This window comes from Camelus dromedarius, chromosome 29 (genome assembly GCF_036321535.1).
Source record: "Camelus dromedarius isolate mCamDro1 chromosome 29, mCamDro1.pat, whole genome shotgun sequence".
Classification (NCBI taxonomy): domain Eukaryota; kingdom Metazoa; phylum Chordata; class Mammalia; order Artiodactyla; family Camelidae; genus Camelus; species Camelus dromedarius.
In genome coordinates this window covers 20,053,661-20,075,923 of record NC_087464.1, presented here as the reverse complement: position 1 = coordinate 20,075,923, position 22,263 = coordinate 20,053,661, and the positions used below count along the sequence as shown (strand labels likewise).

At 44.3% G+C, this 22,263-nt stretch overlaps 2 protein-coding genes and 1 long non-coding RNA gene across 8 annotated transcripts in view; 2 read left to right on the top strand and 1 right to left on the bottom strand.

Annotated features, from left to right (window-relative positions):
* The window catches only part of ZFAND6 (zinc finger AN1-type containing 6), a 57,207-nt gene extending 48,759 nt beyond the window's left edge, over positions 1–8,448 (top strand). For all 5 annotated transcript variants that reach the window (XM_031440712.2, XM_031440708.2, XM_031440711.2 and 2 more), the window contains 2 exons: positions 5,216–5,329; positions 7,528–8,448. In XM_031440712.2, coding sequence (XP_031296572.1) covers positions 5,216–5,329; positions 7,528–7,676 — 263 coding nt within the window. In that variant the 3' untranslated portion in view covers positions 7,677–8,448. The remainder of the gene's footprint in view (positions 1–5,215; positions 5,330–7,527) is intronic.
* Positions 8,449–9,182: 734 nt separating this feature from the next.
* Positions 9,183–13,146, bottom strand: LOC135319569 (uncharacterized). Its single transcript, XR_010378298.1, has 2 exons — positions 12,544–13,146; positions 9,183–10,980 (listed from the first exon to the last, which is right to left on the bottom strand). It is a non-coding gene; the product is annotated as an uncharacterized LOC135319569 (long non-coding RNA).
* Positions 13,147–13,259: 113 nt separating this feature from the next.
* Positions 13,260–22,263, top strand: part of FAH (fumarylacetoacetate hydrolase) — a 30,219-nt gene continuing 21,215 nt past the window's right edge. Inside the window, exons 1-4 of one of the 2 annotated variants that reach the window (XM_031440702.2) lie at positions 13,260–13,464; positions 17,988–18,098; positions 19,142–19,263; positions 19,776–19,825. In XM_031440702.2, coding sequence (XP_031296562.1) covers positions 13,384–13,464; positions 17,988–18,098; positions 19,142–19,263; positions 19,776–19,825 — 364 coding nt within the window. In that variant the 5' untranslated portion in view covers positions 13,260–13,383. The remainder of the gene's footprint in view (positions 13,465–17,987; positions 18,099–19,141; positions 19,264–19,775; positions 19,826–22,263) is intronic. The other variant, XM_064480655.1, reaches the window with a different exon arrangement.

Below are 22,263 nucleotides of genomic sequence, written 5' to 3'. Positions count from 1 at the left end.
ACAGTAGCATGAAATCACTACTAAGGTGGTGAGCTCTCCATCAAGGAAGCATGTTAGGAGAGCTGAGTTACTGTCAGGAACAAAATAGAGGGGATTGCTGCACTGAGTGGCAGAGTGACTTACAGTTCTCAAGTTTTTTTCAGCTCTGAGGGTTTCTGACTTCACACAAAATAGAATTGGTTTAGAACAACTAGAGAGAAATAGTCGGTCCATTTGAACTGAAAATCAGACATTTTTGTGTGGATTAAAAATCAGAGATTGATTTTAAAGAGTGAGTGATAGTAGCCAAAACAATGTGGGAAAAGTTGGAGGACTAACAAGTCCCAACTTGAAAACTTAATTCAAGCTTCAGTATTAAAGATTACACAGTACTAGCATGAGGATTGTCATATAGATCAATGGAATAGAATTGAGAGTCCAGAAATACATTCTCACATTTATGGGCAATTGATTTTTCGACAAGGATGCCAGGATCATTCAGTAGGGAAAAAATCATCTTCAACAAATGATGCTGGGCCATTTAAACAAATGACATTGGATTCCCTCTCTCACACCATACACAAAAGTTTACACAAAATACATCAAAGACCAACATGTAAAAGCTAAAACTTATAAAACTTTTAAGAGAAAAGAGGCATAAATCTTCATGACCTTGGATTAGGTTTCTTTAGATATGATGCCTACAGACAGCACAAGCAAAGAAAAAATAGATACATTGAACTATATCAAAATTAAAGATCCTTTTGCTTCAAAGGATACCATCAAGAGTGAAAAGACAACACACAGAATGGGAAGAAATTTGCAGATCATCTGATGAGAATATATAAGGAAATATAGACATAGTTGTCATCAATAAAGACAACCCAATTTTTAACATGCTACTTACATAGATGAACTTTGACAACATACTAAATAAAAGAAACCAGGTACAAAAGGTCACACGTATGATTCCATTTTTATGAAAGATAGACACAGTGAAGAGGGCTTTTTTGATGGAGAAGACTTTGTGAGAGCAGAAGCCTATGGGTAGGAAAACATGAAATTTGGGAAATAGAACAGCAGTAGCTGGAGTGGCCAGTTCAGACAAGTATGTGTTAAAACTAAAGCTAGAAAAGTTGTCTAGAACCAGGCCATGGAGAATTTCTAAGGTATTTGGTTTTAATCCATGGTAAGGAAAGAGAGCCATTTTGAAGGTTGGTTGATTTTTGTTTGTTTGTTTCTTATAAGATGACACAAAGTTGTATTTTTAGGATTAATGTAACAGTTTTGTGCCTCCAAATAGCTGCTAATAGAGACTCATCTCATTTATAGGGCTGATCTCTTCAGGATGGTGGCCACTAGCCTCACGCAGCTATTGACCACTTGAAATGTGGCTAGTCTGAAGTTAGATAATGTATTTTCATTTGCTAAGTATAACATATACACTAGGTTTTGAAGACTTAGTAGCAAAAAAAAAAAAAGTGAAATGTTCTATTCTTTTCATATTGATTATATTTTAAAATGATAAAATATATTTTGTCTGTTTTTATTTTTAATATGCCTGCTAGAAAATGTAAAATTAAATATATGATTCAATTATTGTATTTCCTTTGGACCCTGCCACTATGCAGGCTTATTTTTCTCTTGAAAATTTAATTTTTTTCCCTTTTTAATGGATTTTTGAGCTAAGAGTAACTTAAAGATCATTGGTCCTCTTCCTTATTTTGCATACAAAAAAATGAGGGAAGTGAATTTTATCCTAGTGGGTCATTGTAAAAGTGTGTATTCATTCAGTAAGTATCTACTGAACAACCACTCTGTGTAAGCACTGGGTATACAGTGGTGAGTGGAAATAGTCCCCAACCTCAGAATGCTTTAGCTTGATCCCTGAATGAGACTTGTCATGATTCTTTGAAGACGGAATATGTTACGTTACATAGATACTGTATATACTGTAAGATGACCTATTAATGTCATCTTACGTTCAATTTTATTTTTCACCATGTGTCTGAATATGCCCCTAAACCGAGGTAGTGCTAAATAGTTTTATGTACTCATTGTTATATTTGTGTGCTTTTTTTTCTTTCTTTCCTTTTCTTTCTTTTTTCTTTCTTCCTTTCTTTTTTTTAGCAGGACCCAGAGCAGAATGTGATCTTGAATGTGATCCTCCATGTGGGTAGTTAAACTAATTTTACCTGCCCAGTGCTTTTTGAAGTGTCTTTAAAGTAGTGGCCGGTAGATTTTGTCTAGTTGGGATTCCCATTAAAAATTGTTAGCAAGCGCCTTGCAGCTTACTTCACAGCCTTTATGCCATCGCATAGGCCTCCCAAATAGCCTTTTGGACCAGTGGATGCGATGCAGGCAGCAACCTGTTCTTAATCAGGTTAATAAGTGGGTGTTCTTTGTTTATAATTCTCATCTCAGAATATGAAAAACTGCCTAGATCTGAGGAAACTGTCCTTATTTTGGCTTCAGGTTCAGTAAGAGTATGGTCTTTTGGCCTTTAGTCTACTGTATGGCCCTTTTAAAAGATTGAATCATTTCCTTTTACATAGAGTTTGATAAGGGATGCTGTGATCTTAAATATCACATAAAAATTGGAGAAACAGGAGTAATTTCTGAGAGTCGTATGTAGTACTGAGTACTGTGCTGTCTTGCCCGTAAATTCATTTGGTGAATGTCTACATTCAGGCTAACACCCACTAGTTTCAGGTAAGCTGAGTTACCTTAGTCTGATGAGGATATAGTGGATGTTGATCAGCCTCAGATTTGAACCCTGGTTCATAAGCTTTTCCATTGCCAACTGATCCTTTACTTTAAAGGTGGTGCATTTGCCTCAGTTAAAAAGAAACCATTTGCCTTGACAGATCTTTAGGGTTAATACTGTGAAATGTCTTTGTTGCGGTATGCGGTAGCATTTGTTATCCATAGCAGATAAGTGTATTTTTACTGTTTTCCATTTCCAGATACCAAAGTTTGTGTCTCAGTGGTTAAACTGGTTTTGTTCAAATGTGTAATCTTGTGGGATGGTAGTGTTGTTATTGCCATTAAAGCTTTATTTATAGTAGTTTATTTGAATATCAGACTTTCTTGGGAGAACAGGCATGGCTTATAGATTTCAAAGATAGTAAATATAACAGATTGTTTTCTGATTGCAAATTAACGATTTTTGAGCTCATTTACACACAGCCAAACCTTACCTGATAGTGTTCTAGGGGCTAGGGATAAAAGAGCAAACAAGACATTCAGGCCCTGCCCTCACGGAGCTTACATTCTCAGGGTATTATTTATTAAAAATAAAAGGTTTTATGTATCCATGTTGTTTCAAAATAAGATGTATATATTGGTAGAACTATCTCCCATCTAGCTTCAGAATGTCTAGGTGGAACAGTCACGTTACAGAGTTGTTTGTTCATGCATATTTACTTGTTTGTGGTGTTTTGCCTTTTTTCATATTTTGTTAAAATATGAGATAATGTGTTAACATAAGCAGGTTAGAATCCATTACATCAAGTGTTTGAATATCTACTAGGTGTAGTTCACTGTGGTGGGTGCTGGAAAGTCAAACAGGGAGTAAGATTCCATCCCTCTCAACAGGCTTACAGTCTAGTTGGGGAAAGAGGGCACATAAATATAACAGGTAAGTAACTCAATACTAATTCCATTCAGCAGATATGTATTGAGTGCCTGCTGTGTGGTAGGAGGCACTTGGATAGGCCCTGGTAACAGGGATGAAAAGGATAGGTTCCTGCCCTGAAATGGTTCACGGTGAAGGCCAGGTTAAGTCAGATGGGCATTTATAATAGTGTAGAAAGTGCTACTGGGGCATAGTAGGGTTTCCTGCTGTGTCAGGGAGGGAGGGAATAGATTAAGAGTTGATAATATAAGCATAAACAAAAAAGACACATTGGGGTTGGCCAGGTAAGGAGGAGGGACAAGAGGGGCATAAGAAAAGTATTCCATATAGAAAGGACAACTTCTATAAAAGCCCAGAGGTAAGAGAGAATTCTGGATCTTCAGGGAACCTGCAGATACTTCAGTGTGGCTGAAGCGTAGTGTGTTGTTGAGGGGTGAGAAATGAGGATGAGAAAAATCCTGAAGGACTTCTGGGCTTTATCCTGGGGGTTTGTGGGAAGTTGTCAAAGAATTTTAAATATTGGAGGGCATATCATTAGATTTTCATGCAAGGCAGATGATTTGGATGCAGTATGTAAAAGCATGGATTGAAGAGGGGGCTCACGTGAAGTGTCCAGTATTTGGTAGAGACTATTTAAGGGAGTTAAGAGCAATCAGAGTGAAAAGCTGCAAGAAAACTGAGACAGGGTTTCCTGGGGGAAGGGCTACTTGACCTAGATGAAATGAGGGAAAGGAATTCCTTTTGAATTTATGGTAGACAGTATGAGCAAAGGTACCTGACATAGCCCCAGAGATTGGTTGAGCAGTAGATTTCTGTGAAGGACGACAGTTGGTGATGAAATTGAAGAGATTAAGAACTTGATCCCTGGCAAGTCACTGTTTTAGAACAAGATCCAGGTCTGCTAGGTCACATTATAGATTTAACTCTAGTAACAGCACTCAGGAGGGCCAGGGTAGTTAAGGGCGGGGAGGGGGGTGTCACATTTGTTAGGATTTAGGGACAGTAATTTGACCTGAATATTAGTGCAGCTGTCCTTAGTTTCACTACTTAACATTTTAATCAATTTATCTTATTCCTAATATTTTAAAGGTTTTATATGAAACAGCCTGAGAACTTTGAACGTACTGAGTATTCCACTGAATCTTGGTGTCAGCATTTTTTCCCCTTGTCCTCTTTGAAGTCTACATAGTTCTGAGCTCAACAATATTTAGAAGTTTGCATGTGACCATTTTCTTACACACTCCCTTAGAATACCCAAGGAGTATTTATGTGTTGTGTGTCTTTTATTGGTCAAATACATAATTATTAGAAAATGTAGGAAATATAACGTTTTCTAGAGTCACCGTTAACATGTCAATATATATTTTAGATTTTCTGCATGTGTGTATACATGCATATATAACTATATATTTATATTTAACAAAAAGGGGGTCATATCATATAAACTGTGTAACTTAATGTAAGCATCTTTCCAGGATAGTACATTAATAAATTACTCAGTTATCCTCTGAATAAACAGATCGGAGGGGGGGGAACAACCACCCAAATAGCAAGATGTCATTGAATAATTAAATTTCATCACTTTCCTATTTTTGTCAGCTTCAGTATCAGATACGGCACAGCAGCCATCTGAAGAGCAAAGCAAGTCTCTTGAAAAACCAAAACAAAAAAAGAATCGCTGTTTCATGTGCAGGAAGAAAGTAGGACTTACTGGTAAGAGCCTAAATCATATGGTTTAAAATTAAGATTTTATTCGAGATGATTCATGACTTACTGTTACTGGCTTCGTTTAGGATTGTTTCTGTTCCCATAAGAGTTAATACTGGATATGCTGCACCTTCTGAATTATCTTAAATAAAAGTAGTTTTAATTACATAGCTAAAAGTAAAATGAATAGCTTTTCTTTTCAAAATTCATTTCACCTGAGTTTGAGAATAACAGACAAGTAAGGTCGGTTTGCGGTTTGCCAGGTGCTGTGAAAGGGCAAAGGTGTGGCTCCTGCCTCCAAAAGCCAGAAACTAGTTGTGTGTGAGAGAATATTTAAGTACTTGGTGAGCTGTGAAGTCCTTTCTCTATGTTAAGTGGCTAGCCATGGGTGGTTGTGAGGGTTCCGAGTTAATGCACAGAAGGTGGTGGCCCTGTGCTGCCACTCAGTGAGTAATCAGTACACGTTAACTGCCGTCGCAGGGCTGTTGGGTGGTACTGTTATTAAGAAAGGGAGAGAAAACTTCACAGTCCTAGGGTATTGGCCCCCCAAAAAGTACATTTAAGTGCAAATAGATTGCTTTGGGAATTTAGAGATGGGCATAATTAGTTTATATAAAAGAAGAGGTGTAGAGGCCCATCAAAGAAAGTATCATGAAGGTAGAATGTTTGAGATGGGTCTTGAAAGATGAGTAGGACTTATAACTGACAGAAATAGGGGCATTTCAGCTCGGAAAAAATATCTTCACCAAGGGCACAGAGAAAGGAAAGGATAGGGCATGTTTAGGGCCATAAATGGGGAATGTAACTGTACCACAAAGTAGGTGAAGAAGGGTATTGGATACCACCATCAGACAAAAATAGAGACAAGACTAAGATGTGTACTGTGATGAAGTGATAGGGAACAGGTGCAGCCGTAAATAGTCACCGCTGACTGTTTACATTATGCCAGGCGTTGTGCTGAGTACTCTGCCTAAAAATCAACTTAAGAGCTGAGAAGAGGAGATAAGATTTCGAGCAAAATTATATTTTAGGAAGGTTTCTCTGGCTAAGGAGTATATAGGAGATAAAGAAGAAGGGAAATTAGAGTCTAATACCAGAGATGTGTAAGACTGGCCCATACCTTGGCAAGTGTGTTTATTTAAAGAATACAAACATGAACTAATAAGAAGACGTTTCAAAGTATACATACTTAGCATCAAACATTGTCTTTCTAAATCTCAGAAACTTAGACTTCATGATTAGAAGGCTGCAACTTAGTAATTTTCATCTTTTCCAGTCTTCTCAGTCTAGTGTTCTTGGCTTCATTTTTCATTCATTATTATGAAGTTACAGAGTATGTTTTTGAAGTTAAAAAAAAATGTAGTAAAGGAAGTTTACATCAAATGTCAGTGTTTAAAATACTGATTCCTATGCTCTATTTCCAACAATTCCATCATACCATAAAATCCTAACTTGGGGGGTGCAAGACTGGTTTAATTTAAAGACTATCCTCACTACTTATATCTGTCTTTTGTCTTCAGTTCTTCAGGCATTTCCCTAAAATAAGTAGCATTTATTGCATGATAGTATATGTTAAGCACTTAATACTTCCTCATTTAATTCTTACAGTAACTGATTCCAAAGTTACAAATGCAGAAACTGAGGCTCAGAGAGGCTATTTGCCTACGTTAGTAAGTAGATTCACGCTTAGGCAACCTAACTAGATCTTGTCTCTTAATCACCCTGCCTGGTTACAGTGCACATCTCCATTGGAGGTTAGCCAGAGAAAGCTAATACACTTTTATTTGTTGACAGTTCTGTCAAAAGTTTCATTTCATCTTTCTTAATTAAATCTTAAGATTGCCTTCTGACATTATGCTTTTTTCACATGTATGTAGTATTTGAGAAATGTTCCACATTTTCAATTTAGCAATTCTGTTCTTGATAGGAGGCAGTTGTGGCCATGTCACAGGTAAAGAAACTTGAGCTGAGAGAAGTGGTTATGACTTGCTCTGGTACAAATCTGTATTTGTAGGTGGGAAGAAGGAATGAAGCTATCAGCTAGTGAATTTTGAGAATGTTATTAGCTCATGAAATGGCTTGTTTGGAATGATTCTTTAGATTGCTGCCCTAAATACATGATCTTTTTTAACATTGTTTAGGCTAAGGAATTTAATATTTAGAGCTTCCATTCAACTCATGTATGTGTATTAATCGATTTTCAGGGTTTGAATGCCGGTGTGGAAATGTTTACTGTGGCGTACACCGTTACTCAGATGTACACAATTGCTCTTACAATTACAAAGCTGATGCTGCTGAGAAAATCAGAAAAGAAAATCCAGTAGTTGTTGGTGAAAAGATCCAGAAGATTTGAACTCCTGCTGGAATACAAACTCCTTTGACCATCTGCAAACTAAAAATTGACTTGAGGTTTTTTTTCCTAGTCATTGGGAATGTAGAGCGATGTATCGTGCATAGACCTTTTAATCATGCATGTCATCAGAAGAATAGATTTTTGTTTTTGTTTTGAAAATGACTCTGAACATTTATTTCCATTGCAGTTTCTGTGGCTGAAAAGACTTAAGTAAACTTTACAAGTATTATCCTTTTAAGATCATTTTAATTTTAGTTGAGTGCAGAGGGCTTTTATAACAAACGTGGAGAAATTTTGGAGGGCTGTGATTTTTCCAGTATTAAACATGCATGCATTAATCTTGCAGTTTATTTTCTCATTGTGTATGTATATATAGCTTTTCTCTGCAGCACGATTTCTCTTTGATAATGCCCTTTAGGGCACAGCTAGTTATCAGTAACTGAATGTATTTTAATCATTATGGCTGCTTCTGTTTTTCATTAACAAAGTTATACATATGTTAGCATATAGTTTCTTTGCACCCACTATTTATGTCTGAATCATTTGTCACAGGAGAGTGTGTGCTGATGAGATTCTAAGTTTGTGTGTTTTTAATTTTTTTTTGAGCGAGGGAAGGAAAAGCTGTATGCATTTCATTGCTGACTGCAGGTTTCTTTCAGATTACGTTCATCGATCTGTGTGTATACAATATGAAGAATGATCTGAAGTAATTGTGCTGTATTTATGTTTATCCACCAGTCTTTGATTAAATAAAAAAGAAAACCATAATGTTCCCTTGCGTTGCTTTTTCTTTGTTATTCTTTCCGGTAGTTCATTTTGGCTTTTGGCCCTTTAGTTTTCTACTTTACGAGTTTTGTGAGATGAACTCTCACTTCTATTTGTGACTAAAACTTACGATGATAAGTTGTAATTTTACATTCCTGTGAGTTGAAGATGTCAGCATTTCTTTAAAGCCAAGAACTTTTCTGTCACTAAGATGTCATACTTTCTAGCTTTTGTGTGATTCTCTGTTCTGCTCTCTGTCACGCTGAATTAGCATCTAGTGGAAGCTGCTTTTTCTGGTAGGATTAGAGAAACTGAAAAAGCGTAATTCAGACAGCAGTTGGAGAATTGTGGAATAGAAGGGCCTCCGAAACACTGTTTGTCCTGTGGTTTTCAAACTTAACTGGCAGCCAGCCTTTTTTTTAAACATGAAATATTATGTAAAACATTAAAATAGTCTTTTACAGTAAAATACAAATTTCTATGTTTAAGTTTGTTTATTTAACTACTTGTATATTCTGTCTTAATATGTATATTCTAGCTTGGTGTGTAATGATGGCTTAGCATTGAAATCTGTGAATAAGGGAAAACTGTTATGGCTATTTAATAGATCCACTTAAAGTATTTGATAGAATTTAACACCCATTCTTAATAAAACCCTTTGATAAACTAGCACTAGAAAGGAATTTCCTTAAGGTGATAGTTTCTATGTAAAACCAACCAAATAAACAAAAAACAAGCATCTTCCAAAAAGAGGAAAATTTATTACCCTTTAAGTCAGAAACAAAGGGCTGGTTTTCCACTATCACAGCTTATATTCAAAATTTGTGTTGGAGAGCCTAGCCAATAGAGTAAGTCAAGAAAAAGTTTTACAAGTAGTAGAAACACTCATTTGCACATTACAATTGTTAGTTTTTATAGAAAACCGAAGTAAGTCTAAAGAGAATACCAGAAATAATAGGGTTTGGGTAGGTTAGTAGATGTAGCATTAATTTTCACAAGCCAGTTTCATTTGTTTACAGAAGTAACAACTAGAAAACAAGAAGATAACCTTATACAATAGTATTAATACCAAGTACCTAGGAAGTGAACAATGTATGATGATCATCACCTCTTTAAGAAAAAAATTCTTAAACATTATTGAGATAGTAACTGAGCCCTCAAAAAAATAGGGAGAGACATGTTTGGCTAGGCAGACAATTTCATAAAGATGTCATTTGTCCCCAGATAATTCCAGTCAAAATCCCACCAAGTTTTCTCCTGGAACTTGTTAAGGTGATTCTAAAGTAGAAGATAAAGGAGAGCAAAAGGCTAGGACATCTCAGAAAGGAAAGAACAGAGGGGTGGGCATTTTTACTTGCCAGATGTTAGGACTCACTATGAAGCCATGTTAAAGTAGCATGGGATCAGCTAAAGGCCGTACAGAATCCCACTGGATTAAACCAGAATGCCCAGAAAATGCCTGCCGACCTCCCTGCAGAAGATGCCTGGCCCTGCTGCTTCTGGCTTTCTCTCTGATTTGGTCTGCTTTTAGGTAGCATAGCAAACTTTTCACCCTTTTTTTTTTAAGTTAAATTTCAGGGCCGTGGGACATCAAACAGCTGAGTCTATAGGTCTGCTTTCTAGGAGGATAACCACTAGCTACATGAGACTTGTAAATTTAAATCAGTTAAATCAAATGAAGGCTTTGATTCTCCATTCACTAGTCACATGTCAGATGCCCTGTTAGCTCCGTATGGGATAGCACTGATAAAGAACATCACTGCAGAACATTCTATTAGCAATGGTCTAGCCCAGTGCATTGTGTCCAGAGGAGCTGTGCTGATTTCCCTCAATGCACAGGCAGAAGCCCCAGGAGCTAGTGGAGGGAAAAGCAGATGTGGACCACCCCATCCAAAGGGAATTGTGGGCAAGGTAGACACCTGAAGATGCAAGACTCCCCTGGTCTGTCCAGCAAGGAGGAAGGTAGGTGAGTTTGGAACAATAAGCGGGGAAAGTAGATGGCAGACTAGGAGTAGAGCTTTTGGTCTGGAAGCTTTAAGGAAGAGAGAAGCAGGCCTCAACTTGGTGCTTTAGAGGAGAAAGAAGAGATGTTAATGAGAGACGTAGTTCAGTGGGCAGTTATTGTTGACACAGGAAAGCACTATTTGGGGAGAGAGGCACTGAGAAATACCTATTCAACTATGCCAGACAGGTTGCACATGTTAAAATGTTGAAATTTTTCTGCATTTTTGGGTGCATAGCTATAGCTCAAAAAGGAAAATTTAGATGGGGAAAGGAAAAATTTGAATGAGAAAGCTCTTCAATATGTATGCACACAAGAAAGCAAAACAGTCATAAGTAGTTGAAATCACAGAGAAGAAGTTGCTTGTGCTTTAATAACAAAGGAGAACATTGTATGGTGCACATTATTATCAAGGCAATTGTCAATGATGTTTTCTCTATTTAGCATGATGGTTCTTGCTTGTGGGTCTTTCATATCCAGCTTAAATCCGCATTGGCTTTGAGGTGGTATTCCATCAAGACACAGACACAGTAGTACCTGAAACAGTTAAAGCAGACTGAAGACAGAAGGAAAAAGGGCAGGGAGAAGAAATTTGTCTTGCAAAAAAAAAACCTTGAAAAAACCCAGTCTTGGTTGAGCTGGTTCACTTGGCTCTGCTTCAGGATAGTCAAGAAAAATGATAAAGACCAAGCACTTCAGTGAAGCAAGTATCTCCTCTCAAGTGTTCATTGTACACGTTTTAGAGGGGGCATCATGTGTTTGGCATGTATACCATACATTTTAGCATCAGAGGGATATACGTCGTGTGCAAACAAGAGTGACATTCCGTTGTCTTCAAGTTCAGCATTTAGAGGACCTTGGGACTGAATTCAAGTAATTCAAAGTGCAAGTGAAATTTGCAGGGTGGGGAGAAGGGGAATGGGTGGACTCCTGAGTGTTGCCCCAAAAAGGCTACCCCTCTGCTCCCAGTACAGGCAACATCCGCAGCCTGCTCATCTGAATGACAATTGCCCACCTCTCGGAGCCCCTCCCTGCAAAGGGTCTGCACCCTAGATTCAAAAAGCCCTTCCCAGTTCTGAAAAGGCGTCAGGGGCATGCTGGTGTGCACGAGGCCTGCAGCCCAGCTGCTGCAGCCTCTGTTGTGCTGCATTTTAGCATCTGAGGGAGGCACTGAATTTGGTGCTACAGAGGCTCAAACCAGCCCTTCAGGATGGAGGTGCCAAAACTCACTTCCAGTCCTGAAAGCGTCCATACCCTGTGACCAGAGAATTTACCCTCTGACAACAGTGTAGGAAAAGGAAAACTTTCTGTGTATGCATATGTTCGTGGCTCCATTATTAGTACAATCCCAAACACTGCAATTTCTTTAGCTGATGAAAATGATAATTAGGAAGCTTATTTGGCCACAAGGAAAAATGTTCAGAAGTAAAATGTAAGGAAAGACCAAAAAATTGCCTCTCTGTGAAGTCAAAAAATCGTGTGCATACACATGGAATGAACAAATAACATGGAAATGTGATAATTGTACGATGATGGGGATTATGGGCAATATTTTTTCCTTAAAATTCTTTTTTATATTGCTGTAATGTACATACTTAACACACTCCCTCCCAAAATAGGAGAAAGAAAAGAAAATCGTGTATTTGCAAGTTACTTCAAATGTTTTGTTCTTTTCTTTTCCCCAAATAGAGAACAGCTTTGGTGTTTTCAGACACTATATATAATTAGTGGGTTGGCAAGTCTTATTTTAAAACAAGAAATTGTACTCCCCCTTCAGCTATCTCATACCCACACCTCTACACACACGCACACGCGCACACGCACACGCACACGCACACGCACACACACACATACACACACACACACCTGCCCCTCCACCTTAGCCCAAAAGGTTTTGGTTTTCTCTTTACCTGGCTTTTATCACCACTAGCTTGTGAGTATTCAGGGGAGGCTCCCAGCCCATCATGGCTCACACAGCACATACTCCGTCAATAATGAAGCTGCTGTGGTGCTGCTGTAATCCCAGTGCCTGGCATGGGGCCGGAGGGGTCCGTTGGCTATTAATTAGTTGCCTTTAGTCAACAGCTTTATATTACTTACCTTCTGTGTCAGGTGTTTTGCTGGTCGTTGACAAAGCTGCACACAGAATAAGATAGTTCCCACCTCCAAGAGGAGGGGCAGGGCCAGTACAGAACATGTAAATAGCTCATTGCCTTGCGGCTAACAAGTCACTTGAATTTGGTAGGTATTAGGTGCTGCCTGGAATGCCTCTTACAAGGTCGCAGAACAGACTTGGGACACTCCTCTTTCTTTCCCCTGTCTGGAACCTACCAGAAAGAGTCAGACCACCTACCACTGCCTCTCCAGGGCCGACTCAACCAAAACTCAGGTCTACCCTTGGTAGAGACGCTCTGGGCAGGAGACAAGAGCCAAGAGGCTGGGCAAGACTGATCCCCATACAGGGTGCTCGCTGGTCAGCTTCAGTCATCTCAGGGCCTAGAGAGGGGGTTCAGCCAGCCCCACCTGCAGTACCCCTCCCCTCAGGCCTTCGGGTTTCAGACCCATTTATCTCACATTATCCCAAAAGTCCAGCCTCTCCTCCCTCCAAGCCAAACTGCACGTCGGCCTCCCTTTCTCTGCAGGGGTGGAATTTGCGGAGCAACAGGGCTCGCGAACCTGGCGGGCTTCGGGGAAGCGCCGCTGCTCGCGGGGGAGGAGCCCTCGAAGGGGCGGTCTCTTGGTGGGCGGGGTTCGAGGAGGGGCGGAGCCCTCGGAGGGGCTGGGCCTGTCTCTGCTGTGTCACGGGGTCAGCTCCGGCGGGGTGAGCCTGAAGGGGCGGAGTCCGCAGGAGGCGTGACCTGGCCTGACCACCTCTGCCGAGTCCAATCGCCTTGGTCGCCCGCAGCCTGCAGCCGGCCGCCCTGCTCTGTTCTCGCCAGCATGTCCTTCGTCCCGGTGGCCGAGGATTCTGACTTCCCCATCCACAATTTGCCTTACGGCGTCTTCTCCACCAAAGGCAACGTGAGCTGCAGCGCTCGGCTTCCGGGTGCGGGGAGGTGGGGGCGTCCCCTCCGCCCGGGACCGCCACACCATCTTTCTGCCCCCCCCCCCCCCCCCCCCGCCTCAGCCCATCCCTGCCACTTCTTGCCCGCACCAGACCAAGCGGGACGTCGGGCCTGTAGTTTCCCTACTGGGCGCCTCTCGTGAAAACTCTCGGTGTCATTTGGGGCCTAATAACTGGTGTCTCGCATTCTTCTCCCTGGGGAGTGCGATGGCGGGGTGGGGTGGAGGCAGGGGCCTTTTTGCTTTTGAGGAGCTGATCATGGAGAATGCTTTGTTTCCTCCCCTCAAGACACACGTTATGCCCCAGGTTAGCCCCTAACTCTCGAACCCGGGAAATATTAATTGACCCTGTGTATTGAGCACATTTGCTGGCAGTAGAGCCCTGGGATCTGAGAGGTCAAGTTTCTTTGCCTCCAGCTGGAATTTTTTTGGCTCCCTGGCATTCCTTTGCTGATCAGAAGAAGCCCTTTTGGGCAGAGAAATGAAATTTCCCTTAGTAAGTGTAGTCTGATTGGCAGAAAGAAATCTTTGAAAACTGGGGGTTTATCAACAAATACATAAGAAGATCCCTGGGTGGGGAAAGCAGATTCCCTTGGATTTATTCATGGTATTTTTGGCTTAGATTTCTGCTCCCAAGCTTCAAGGTAAACCGCTGATGCAGCTCTGCGAGCCATGGAGTCCCAGAATCTGCTTACACTCAACAGTGTTCAGGAACTATTTGCTAAGTGGAGCTCCTGGCAGTGAGCCCCTTCCTGGGAAGTGGGTTCCCTGCCCCCATGGCTGATCATTGGCCCCAAGTGCAGCAAATGCCTAGGTCTAGAAGATTCAGTGTATGGTTTCACAACTGCCAGGACTGACCAGATGTTGCAAGGACACAAAAAGTTAACACTTAGTTCCTGGAGGGAGGCAAATACAAATACGAGGCATGTTAACCCTTGACCTGTGTTAGCCAGCCTTGCTCTGTGCTCCTCTAACACTTTGCCCTCAGCATTGCGTCCTCGCCTTTCCTCGGGTACACATCGACTAGGCAGCAGCCTTTGCGAGAGGCAGGTGGGGTCCTCTGTCTTGTTTTCCCAGAAGACTCTGGAATGAAAGCTCCTTACAGTGTGACTAGTGACCTTCAGACACCACAGTCCTGCTGTTTCATATTATGTGCAGGGACAGCCGCTAGGGATGTCTGGGTCCCACTGCCCTCTGGAAAGAGTGCTGAGGGTTGGGAGCGGGCCCCTTTGGCATTCCAGAAGGCTCAGAGCCTTCAAGTGGAACAGGCTGTGTCTAAAGCTATGGCTGCAGGCACTGGACATTCCAAGGGTGATGGCTGCCATTCCAGGCTGGCCTAGTTGCCAAGGCAAAGCCTCCCTCCTCCAGGCCGTTGGCCAGCCGTTCATAATTTGGGTGGAACAATAGTGAATTAATCCGGCTTTCATTTTATGCAGTGAATGCTTATGAATCCCAACTCTGGGCCAGACTCTGGGCTGGGAGTTGGGGATCAAAGACACATGAGACACCCTCCCTCCACCTCGGAGTGCTCATGGACTAGGGGAGGGTATCCTGGCTCTCTCTGTGAAGACAGGGACAGTGGCTTCTGAGAAACAGGCGCTACAGTAACCTGGAGCTGATGGCCAAGTTGTTAAAGTCCCTGTGGTTCCGGGCCTGCCTCTGCCTCCAGACCCTCTGCTTCCTCCAGCCACACTGGCTGCCTTTCTGTTTCTGGAACATTCTAAGAGCATTTCCTGCCACAGGACCTTAGCACAATTGTTTCTTAGGTCTGGAATACCCTTTTTCCCCCCTACTTTATGTGTGCCTGATTTCTTCTCACTCTTCCAGACCCAGCTTAAATGTCACCTCCTCAGAGAGGTGTCCCCTAAGCACCCTCACAGAACCAGTTTCCTACTGTATTTTAGCCGCAGTTTTTTTTTTAACATTTTTTATTGAGTTACAGTCATTTTACAATGTTGGGTCGAATTCCAGTGTAGAGCACGATTTTTCAGTTATACATGAACATACCTATATTCATCGTCACATTTTTTTTTTGCTGTGAGCTAACACAAGATCCTGTATATATTTCCCTGTGCTATACAGTATAATCTTGTTTATCTATTCTACATATGCCTGTCAGTATCTACAAATTTTGAACACCCAGTCTATCCCTTGCCACCTCCTCCCCCTTGGGAACCACAAGTTTGTATTCTATGTCTATGAGTCTGTTTCTGTTTTGTATTTATGTGTGTGTGTGTGTGTGTGTGTGTGTGTGTGTGTGTGTGTGTTTTAGATTCCACATATGAGTGAACTCATATGGTATTTTTCCTTCTCTTTCTGACTTACTTCGCTTAGAATGACATTCTCCAGGGACATCCATGTTGCTGCAAATGGCGTTATATTGTCATTTTTATGGCTGAATAGTATTCCATTGTATAAATATACCACATCTTCTTTATCCAGTCATCTGTTGATGGACATTTAGGCTGTTTCCATGTCTTGGCTATTGTAAATAGTGCTGCTATGAACATTGAGGTGCATAGCCACAGTTTTTAATCTCTCACCACACTATGTGCTTCCTTTTGCCTCTGGAGGGTGGGAACCAAGTCTCTCCTGTATCCTCGGTACTCTTGCAGCCTTGATGTACTACTGGTACAAAACAGATACTCCATAGATGTTTTTGTCCGAGTGAATGTCTACCTTGTCTCTGGTCTCATGATAAAAGATTTATAGATATTAATTAATTGAATTCTCACTATAAACCTGCTATTGTCCCCATTTTACAGATAAGGAAACTGAGGCACAGAGAGGCTAAGATTCGGGCTCCAGGTCTCACAACTAGTAAGGCAGATTTGGGGTTGCACTCTACATCTATGAACTCCCAAACCCTACACTTTTCCCTCTTTGTCAAGCTAGACAGTGGGTAAAGCTTTCCTTTGGACAACTTTCTGTCAGATATGAGCAAACATTATGAAGCAGAGGTGATGCACATGGGTTCTCTTAAAGTCAGACAAATGGGATATCTCTTCCTAATTTGTCTCCCTCAACTTATACATGGGAACCCGGGGTCCTGAGAGGACCAGGGACTTGTCCAAAGTGATGGGATGGTGAATGACAGAGCAGGCGGGACCTCAGGGACTCTGAGTCTAGTACCGAAGAAAATAACTCCCAACACGTAAAGTAGAGGGACTCACTCTCTCGGGTCCTCAGGTCAGGGCTGGAAATCTGGGCACAAGGGCAGCTTCTTGCCTTTGCCTGCAGCAGGGGAAGCAGGCAGCCCCGCTTGTGACCGGGTCTTGGATGTTTCTCAGTGGAGTTGGCTCCTTTCTTCCTTCATCTGTGTGTGGCAGCCAGGGTCATAGAAGTGGCCCGAGGTTCTGCCCTGCACACCCCCTGAGTGGGCAACCGCTGGGGTCCAGGGGGGCCCAGCTATCTCACTGCTGGTCGCAGCAGTTGACATTTTCCAGAGGGGAAGACTGAGCTGGGAACAAGGAGCCAGGCCCTCCAGGGAACCTCCTCCAGGGCAGGGTCTGCCTGGGGCCTCAGGGCCAGGTGAGGGTATGGCTCCGGGCTCCCCCTGCTCCCGGTGGCTGATGTGCACCGAGGGACGGCAGTCTTCTCTCAGTGCCTGGAAATGAGCAGCCAGTGGAGATAAGGCCAGCCCGTAGCCCCATCTCTAAACTCCCTGGAACTGAAATGGCAAAGCTCATGATTCAGGAGGGCTGGAAGCTCGGCTCAGGAGAGAGTCCTGGGAGGTCGAGTCTGCAGACCTGCTCTCGGGTTCCTTGTTGACGAGCAAAGTTCAGGGTCATGGGGACAAAAGCCAGGCTTTGCCAAATATGAGACATCTTCACAGTCAGGACTGAAGCTGGGATTTGATGGTGCAGAAAGGAACTTTCCCTGCGTGTTCCGCCAAGTCTGGCTTCGTGCTCCCACGTGACCTGAGCTCTGCCCTGTTTGATCCAGAACAGAGTTCATGAATCCAAGCCCCTGGCCCTTAGCAGGGTACCTGGGACACTCTCTGCTCTGCCGTGCAAAGGAATTGCCCCGAGAGAAGGCCTAGGTTACATCTGAGAAGTAGTCCAGTTGCCTGGTGGGGTGGTGAGCTCTTCATCACCAGAGGCATTTAAGCAACCCCTGAGGAGCTTTGCTGGGAGCTTTGGTGGGCTCAGAGGCTTGAACTAGGCCTCTTGCAACTTCCCCACCCCAAGGGGTGTTTGATTTATTTTCCATTCACGGAACACAGATTCTTTTCCTTTCATTGTCCTAGAGGCAGAGATGGCACCAGGATCTGCCCGGACAGAGATCACGTGGGCAATATCAGCCCCTTGGGAGGCACAGGGAGCTGGGCTGCGGTGTTAAGGATCCAATTTCTCAGCCCCTCTCCATCCCGGGCCACCTACAGGGGGACCCATGGGCTCTTAAATAGATGGACTTTCCCGGTTAATGAGCCAGGTTTGGTCAAGGCTTTTCCTAGTGCTGACCATACCATCTTCCTCCAGCCAAGACCGAGGATTGGCGTAGCCATTGGTGACCAGATCCTGGACCTCAGTGTCATTAAGCACCTCTTCACTGGGCCTGTCCTCTCCAAACATCAGGATGTCTTTGATCAGGTATGAAGTTGTGACATGGCTTTTCCTGGATCTCAGTGGTGTTTGGAGGTCTCAGAGATTTTACCTGGGTAAGACTGGGGTTATTCTGAGATAGGCTGGCAGGAAGCAGCCTTGGGACACCTCAGGATGGGTTCCTAGGGGAGACAGTGTCTGTCTCTCTGCAGTCCTGGCCTTTCCCAGTTGTCTCTGAGATAAGGCTCTCCAGTAACTGGTTAGTTGCCTCATTTTAAGCGGACTGAGCCTCTGCCTGATCCAGGCCAGAGCTGGGCCCTCCAAGGGAGGGAGCCATGAGCGCTGCCCTCAGGTTGCAGATACAGCCTGGGAGGGACGGACATCCGGCTCCAGGTGCCCTCTCTGTTGCCACCACTTAGGAGTCTGCCTGAAGTACACCTCCGTGAGTGATGGGCATGAATTGGCTTCCCTGTAAATGGTCAAACGCTTTGATGTGCATCTTCCTATTCCGTGGGTCAGGAATGTGCCAGGAGTTTTGCACACATCTCTTGTTCAATTCTCGCAATGACCCTCTGGCATGGGAATGGAATCCTCACTAGATGGATGAGGGTCTAATCTGAAATGAGACACAGTCCTCCGAGGTCACATGGCTACAAGGATTGGAGCTGGGGCTGGAACTCTGATCATGAGCATCCACAAGTGCTTTTTCTACCATGCTTCATTGGCTCAGAAACCTCTTTTTAACTTATGTGAAGGGGCTGCGTGTAGACTCCCTCCCCTGGAGGAACGCAGCCATCTTCCCTGCAGGCCGGGCCAAGATTAACCAGGCAGCTGTCCCAGACAGCAGCTCCCTGGCTTTACCAGTCGTCTGCAAGTCCATGAGGGGACGAAGGCCCATCAGGAGAGGTGACACATCTCCCCACTTGATGCACAGATGACAGAACTAAGAACGAAAGTCCTGAGAGTTTGAATGAACTGGAGATAAACGACAGGGGCCCCAGAAGGCTGGCTGGCCTCTCTCCTGTCGACAGGAGGAGTACCCCTCCTGGCTTGCCCATGTGTGAGCTTCTTCCTCCCTGTCTTGGTCCTAGCCAACTCTCAACAGCTTCATGGGCCTGGGTCAGGCTGCCTGGAAGGAGGCGAGAGCATTCTTACAGAACCTGCTATCAGCCAGCCAAGCCAGGCTCAGAGATGACACAGAGCTTCGGAAGCGGTGAGGAGCCCGTGGACCTTGGTGGGTGGGGACCGGGGGACTCGGCCGGGGAGAAGAGGACAGTGTGGTAGTCAGGGCCATTCTGAGTCACCGCTTGGCTGCCTTGGCCTCGTCCAGCCCCAGCCTGGCCTCCTATTGGTGGGAGGGCTCTGGGACAAGTGGGATTACCTCTGTGCCTGGACCAGAGTGCCCAGCCCAGGTCAGGCCCACTGGCCCACTCCCTTGCTCACCCAGCCACTCCTCAGCTTCATTCACATGCTCGTCATTTAGCTTGTTTCCCAGAGTGGAACTTGGAAGCAGAACAGAGGCATCTTGTCTTTAGTAGATGGACGCCCTCCCCAGTGTGGCCCGCTTCAGCCCAGTTCCGACCCCAGGTCCACCTGAAAGTGCGCACTGGAGATTATAAGTGGGATGTTGGGAGTGGTCTGGGCTGAGCCTGTGGGTGGGGTACCAGAGCAGAGACCGTGCTTTGCCACTTGCTTTACCTCTAAGCCGCTTGTTCTGTGTTTCAGCGCGTTCACCTCCCAGGATTCCGCCACGATGCATCTTCCCGCCACCATAGGTGAGCATGGTCTCTTTACTAGATGTGCATGGAGCAGCCTAGTGGGCCCGGACGGCTGCCCAGGACGGTGGCCCCTGCGTCCTGGTGGGGGAGGTCACAGGAGAGGGGCTCGGGGGCTGTCAGCCCCTCCCCATCAGGGACCCAGTGTTGGCTCAGGTCTGTCTGAAGGCCAGCGCTCCCGCCAGGGGTGTCTGCAGGCTGCTCAGATTTGCAGCTGGCTGCAGGGCTGCCTGGGCAGCAGACCACTCTCTTTCCCCAAAAAGCTGTGGGGGAGCGCTCTGTGCTCTGTCCATGAGTCAGCAGTTTTGAGGAAAGAGGTCAGAGGGTTTTGAGGAAAGAGGTCAGAGGGTTTTGAGAAAAGAGGCCAGAAGGGCCCCAGTTTGAGACATTGGCAAGGTTTCTAACTGGAGTTTCAGTTAGGAAGTTGGAGTTTTCAAAACTCTCTTGGCCCAAAGCAGAGAGAGTCCAGATGAGCCGAGGCAGAAGGCTGGGCCCTCCAACCTGCCCACCGGCCCGGGGGCGCTTGCCTGCCGGGTCAGCCTGGGCTCCTGGGCGCTGAGTGGCTGGGGCCAGACGGGACTGCGGCCCGGGCTCTGGTAGGCCTTCCTGCTGCCTCTGACCCCATTTCTGTGGCCTGTGTCCTCGAGCAGCCCCCGAGGCCTGCCTGCTGGGTAATCTCCTTCCAAAAGATGGGCACACACAGGATCAGTGTATTCGCTGACCCTCATCTGAAGGTTTGAGGATCAGAGGCAGTTGAAAGGCGGTGCTCCGAGGGCATAGCTCCAGTTAAAATCCAAGTACGATGAGAGTCAAATGGTCCGCCTCTACTCAGCACCCTCTGGCTCCCTGACGGGACGTTTCTCCTCCTGTACCGCCTGCCCCTCCCCACTTCCTTTCTCTTGGTTCTGAACCTTCCCCCTTTCAAACAGCTTCACTGAGGTATAATTTACACATCCACAATTCTCCCATTGTAAGTGTGCAGTTTAATGAGTTTTAGACAATATACACAGTTGGGCAGCCATCCCCACAGTTAAATTTGAAAACACTGCATCACCACAAGAAGTCTGTCTGCAGTCAGTCCCTGCTCCCGCCCCTAGGCAACCACTGCCTGCCTGTCTCCAGTTTTTCCTCTTCTAGAAATTTCACATAAATAGAATTACACTCTATGCCGGTCTTCTTTGTCCCTCTCAACTGTATTTCCCCTCGTATTACTGTTATTCCTTTCATCATATTATTTTTTTCATTACTTTTTTTTTGACTAAATGAAAATCAGCTTTGGAGTTAAGGAGGTCTTTAAAATACGTTTTTAAAGTTGTGGTAAAATACACACAGCATCAGTTTATCCTCTTCACGGTTTTTAAGTGTACAGTTCAGCGGCGTCGAGTACACCACGTTGTCCCCCTTGTCACTTTAAGCCTTTGGAGCAGCATGCTCTGCCCTCTGAACTGGGCTGCAGGCACCTCCAGGGTGGGGGCGGGCCTTCCTCCCTCTGCCTGGCAGCTGGCCTGGATGCCACCTTTTCCAATCCTTCTTAAGTGATTCTGACACGGCCTTTACACAGATATTACAAACAGACAAGGGGGTAGAAACTCTTCATTTTCTTTTAATTTGGCAAGAATGCTCTAAAATGCTGTGCTGGTTCTGCCCTGGGCTCCTGCCAGGGCAGTGGGGTCTTACTACAAAATGCAGCACTGTGTTAAAAGTAATGCTGGAGTGATGTACACTTCTGCTGCACTTCATAGTGTATAAGATATGTCCTTATGATTTTTTGAAAGATGATTATGTGAAATAGATTCAATCTTTGAGTCTGCTTGGATCTTCTCTAAGGAGAAATTGAGTTGAAAGTAGCCATGGCAGGGTGACAGTGACTCCCAGCAGTGGCAAGAGAAGGAATTTTATTTGGGGACCACCATGCCAGGCACGATGGTAAGGACTTTAGATCTACGATCTCCTTTGCTGTATCAGTGTACCTGTGTTTGGCATCATTCTTCCCAAAGGAGGAACTGAGGCCTAGAGCCGCAAAGGGACTTTCCCAAGGCCCCACACAGCAGGGTCAGAATTCAGATGTAGGTTCAGGCAGGTCGTTTACTGTGAGGCCTCACTCACCTATGAAATGAGAATAGAATTATCTACCTGAAGGCATAGTTTTAAACCAGCCGCCCCCGCCTTCTGGCCCTCAGACCTATGATTTTATGAAATAAACCCCACTCATTTCCATGTTTTTGTTTTTAAGAGAAGAGCTGGAACACAGGGTTTGGTTTTGTTTTTCTTTTCTGTAAATGATTTCCTGTGTCCTACATGCTTCCCATCCTGCAGGAGGGCTGCGGGGACGTGTGTCCAGTGTCAGATGGCAGGAACCGAGCCGGGCTTACCCAGGTGGGGAGGAGGGCAGACGGGAGCCTAGGACCACCCGCTGTGCGTCTGAGGGGGGCATAGTC